Genomic DNA, 4,810 nt, shown 5'->3' with positions numbered 1-4,810 from the left:
CTCTGTGAGTCATGAAACGTTTATAATGTCATACATATGCGTATAAATGTCATATCATCCATATGTATATGTGTACATAACGTCATCAAGCCTGTGAGGGCATCCCATTATATCATCTCGGCCTCTGTGGGCGAAATCATCAATGTATACCAGTTGATCAGGTGGTGGTGCATATATAACACCATAACCTTTCCCCATACCCCATGTACATATAATATACGCGTATATAACGCCATCTGGTCATGGGTCAATGTACATGTATAAGATCTCTCGGAATGTCATAAGATTATTATGCCTTCGGATAAACTTTATCAACTTGCATATTTTTCTGAGACACATGAACAGACTATATAATAATAGGACACATGGAGAATCAAGAACATAGACACCCCTAGTACTTCTATGAATAGAGGCATTTATGAAAGTTGTGCGTTTGTATCATATGGATCATGCCAAAGGAAAGAACGGATAGCCTTAACATACCTTAAACCCGTTGAGTCCTTAATACCTTCCAAGCAATCTTTCAAACAACTCAACTCAATCTACCATAGCATAAGGAGATTCAAAATCAGTGCTGAGTGAAGGCTAAGTCCGCAACTTAAGCTAGTAGCTCGTTTATGTAAATTTGGGTAGCATCTCCCCTATAAAAATGGCATCCTCCAATACAATATACCAACAACAACAACCACATAAATCCAGCAACATATAAATATCAATAACAAGACACCATATAACAACAACAAATCACAACTACTTCACGACAAGCGGCAAGCTCCGATTGGAATCTGTATAACCCATATCACCCCTTATAGACTTCTTACATTAACTTAACAGTATCCTTAACATGATAATGAAGTCGTTCATCAATGATTCCATCCTTATACCATATATTTATAACAAAAACAATCCACAACTCCAACAATCCTCAATTAGCAACTTTATTCACTAGTTCATGTCTAGTCCATCCATTTAACTTAATCAACATCAAGATAACCTAAGCACATGCAATAACACAATAAAAATAGCTCCTACAGTAGCTTCAAGTCGAAATCCAAGTTATAGTTAGCTTACAACAACCCTCAATGGCAATACAACACCATAGAAGTGACTTAAGCTAATCCAAGTATTATCTTGTAGTTTATCATTCTAACAACTTAACCAACATACAATCAAGATTAAGCACAATTAGTAGGATGTTATACTCACCTTATCCAGTAGCAACAACTTGAAATTTCAGCCAAACACAGCCCACAACTATCCTCAATGGCAACACAACCTCAAGGAGGTGTTGTTCTTCACTAGAACTAACTTTTGATATTGAAATATGGTGTAATCACTTCAAACCCTTATGGTATATGTTCAGGAGGGTTAGAGGAGTGTAGGTACGAGTTGGGGTCCAAAAATGAGAAATAAAGGTCGTCCAAATCATTTTTAAAGTGAAGTAGGTCGACCACCGCTTAAGTGGGTCTCGCGAAAACACGAATATCTCTCTACTCCAATGTCATATCGATGAACGATTTAATGAGTTAGAAACTAGATTTGTAGATATTCAATTTTATATGTGGATCACCACATAATTCAACGTGAATTGGGAGAAAAGCTCAGCTACATTTGACCTAAGTTTCAACACATTTATGAATGTTATTTGTGATGACCTTTGCCAACTTTTGTTCCACAACTCGATTGACTTCAAAACATAACACACGACTATAATATGACTAAAGTAACTCATAGAATAACCTCCTTATCATGTTAATCACCCTAGTCTCACCCCAAAGTGCATGTTATAACATTCCAAACTTATCGACTTTCGGCGAAACTTATTTTTCGTTTAGCTTCTAAGCTTTCCAACCCTCCTTGTACTTGTTATTCATGATATTAAAGCTTTTTAATCTCCAAGGTAACATGATTAAATTACTTTATGTACTTTCAAAGACGATCTCATTTCTGAGCTTATATCAATTGACTTACGATGTACTCTCACGTACGAAAACATGGGGTGTAACATGTTTGGACCCACTAGAACTGCCAGCATTGGAGGTAAACCATATGCTTTTGTTATTGTTGATGATTACTCACGTTTTACATGAGTGATTTTCTTATCTCATAAAGATGAAATTTAGAAATATTTAGAGATTTTTTGCAAAATAATTGAAAAAGAAAAAGGGTATCTCATCTCAACCATTCAAAGTGACCATGGAAAAGAATTTGAAAGCAGAGCCTTTGAAGAATTCTGCAATGATCGAGGGTATACTCATAATTTCTCAGCCCCAAGATCACCCTAACAAAATGGGGTAGTTGAACGCAAGAATAGAACTCTGCAAGATATGGCCAGAACAATGATATTAGAACATTCATTGCCTAATCATTTTTGGGCAGAAGCAGTAAGCACAGAATGTCATATCCTCAACAGATGTCTCATAAGACCCATTTTGAAGAAGACTCCTTATGAATTATGGAAAGGGAAAAAGGCCTAATATAGGCTACTTTCATCCATTCTGGAGTAAATATTTTATCCACAATAATGGTAAGGACAACCTTGGAAAGTTTGATCCAAGGAGTGATGAAGGTATTTTTCTTGGTTATTCTATTAATAGTAGATCCTTTAGAGTTTATAACAAACGTACTTTATCTGTAGAAGAATCAGTGCATGTTATATCTGATTACAATAACACTACGGCCGAGAAAGAATCATTTCAGGTGATGAAGATGTCAGTCAAGAATCATCACACACAAACAAGCCCCAAAAGTCAACTGACAGTACATACATAGTCACATAGTCGACTAGTGAACCTGTTAGCAACCATACTGAACCACAAAAAGAGTTAACTACTCCTGTAGGTGGAATGCGACCAAATGAATGGAGAAGTGAACCCGAATATCCTCAAAAGTTTATCATAGGGGATCCAAGCGAAGGAATGAAAATCAGGAGAGCTCTCAAGAAGAAGGCAAATATTGCACTTATTTCTCAAATCGAGCCAAAGAAAGTTGATAGATCCTTTAAAGACTCCAGCTTGGTACAAGCTATGCAGGATGAACTCGATCAATTCGACAAGAATCAAGTATAGGAACTGTTACCTAAGCCATCAAATACTACTGTTGTTGGAACCAAATAGGTGTTCAAAAACAGGTTGAATGAGGATGGAAAGGTAGTCAGAAACAAGGCCAGATTAGTAGCTCAATGCTATTCACTGCAGGAAGGAGTCGACTATGATGAAACCTTTGCTCCGATAGCATGGTTATAATCAATACATATTTTTCTTGCATAGGCATCCTTTAAAGGTTTTAAACTTTTTCAAATGGATGTTAAAAGTGCTTTCTTAAATGGCTTTATTGATGAGGAGGTATATATAAAACAACCTCCTGATTTTGAAAACTCACAATTTTCCTACGTGTATAAGTTGACTAAAGCCCTATATGGACTCAAACAAGCTCCTTGAGCCTGGTACGAAAGGCTTTGTTCATTCCTAATTGATCATGGATTCACAAGAGGTAAAGTAGATATTACGTTATTTATCAAAAGATCTTCTGAAGGTAATCTCATTATCCAAGTCTATGTTGATGATATTATTTTTGGAATTGCTAACTCTCTCTTGTGCAAGGAATTTTTTAATCTCATGCAGAGTGAGTTCGAAATGAGTATGATGGGAGAACTCACTTTTTCCTTGGACTTCAAATTCAACAATCTGAGGAGGGAACTTTTATCTGTCATACCAAGTACACAAAGGAATTGATTCAAAAATTCAGCATGAGCAATGCTAAAGCAATTGGTACACCAAAGAGTCCATCAAGAAGTCTTGATAAGGACGAGAAAGGAAATTCAGTGGATGAAGCAAAATATCGTGGGATGATTGACTCTTTACTTTATTTAATTGCTAGTCGACCATATATCATGTTCAGTGTGTGTAAATGTGCCAGGTTTCAGCTAGCTCCTAAGGAATCTCATCTGACACCAGTAAAGAGGATAATTCATCACCTTATCAGAACGATTTCATATGGACTATGGAACCCACGATCTAACAATTTTAAGCTTGAATTTTCAGATGATGATCTTGTAGGTGATACAGAAGACAGGAAAAGCACTAGTGGAACATATCAATTACTGGGAAAGGCATTAATATCCTGGAACAGCAAGAAACAAGGCTCAATTGCACTATCCACAGCTGAGGCAGAGTACATTGCTATTGGACAGTGTTGTGCACAATTACTTTTGATGTCTCATCAACTGGGTGACTATGAATTATCTTTGAAACCTATTCAAATATTTGTGACAATTCTAGTGTTGTGCATCATTCTAGATCTCAGTATGTAGATATTAAGCATCACTTCATCAGAGATCATGTCACTAAGGAAAGTATAGAATTGTCATTTGTTAGCACTATTGATCAATTAGCAGGCATTTTTACAAAGCCCTTGCTTGAGGACAAATTCTGCACTTTGAGAGAATTACTTGGCATTGTTTCGCTTAATCTAAAAAATTAGGACTTATGTGTTAATTTTAATTCTTTACGTGGCTAAAGTTTTCTTTTGTGTGTAAGTGTTATTAATTATGCGCCTCCGTTTTCCCTCTCTTTTCCCATTAGTCACAACTCTATAGGAAGAAAAATCAATCATCATGTCCTTTTACTGACGACTTTTCCTTTTCTGTACTCAACCGTCAAATCTCCTCTTTTTAAACCTCTCAATCTCTACCCTTCTGCATCGGTCCTATCGCTCAGAACCCTTCTCCAAAATCCTTCAATGGCAAAACACTCAAAAAATCATTTTGCCTCCATAAAAAAAAGTACCCGTTCCAAGGCAAAACCCTCTT

The 4,810-nt window shown here is 36.3% G+C and overlaps 1 protein-coding gene across 1 annotated transcript; it reads left to right on the top strand.

Annotated features, from left to right (window-relative positions):
• The first annotated feature begins 3,748 nt into the window (after nt 1–3,748).
• LOC108943553 (secreted RxLR effector protein 161-like) lies at nt 3,749–4,482 on the top strand. The gene is made up of 2 exons (XM_070198335.1): nt 3,749–4,191; nt 4,299–4,482. Exons 1-2 carry the CDS (start codon nt 3,749–3,751, stop codon nt 4,480–4,482), a joined length of 627 nt encoding a protein of 208 aa, XP_070054436.1.
• The last annotated feature ends 328 nt before the right edge of the window (nt 4,483–4,810 follow it).

This window comes from Nicotiana tomentosiformis, chromosome 3 (genome assembly GCF_000390325.3).
Source record: "Nicotiana tomentosiformis chromosome 3, ASM39032v3, whole genome shotgun sequence".
NCBI classification, from domain to species: domain Eukaryota; kingdom Viridiplantae; phylum Streptophyta; class Magnoliopsida; order Solanales; family Solanaceae; genus Nicotiana; species Nicotiana tomentosiformis.
Note: the sequence above shows the minus strand (reverse complement) of the source record. Positions and strands in the feature narration are given on the sequence as shown.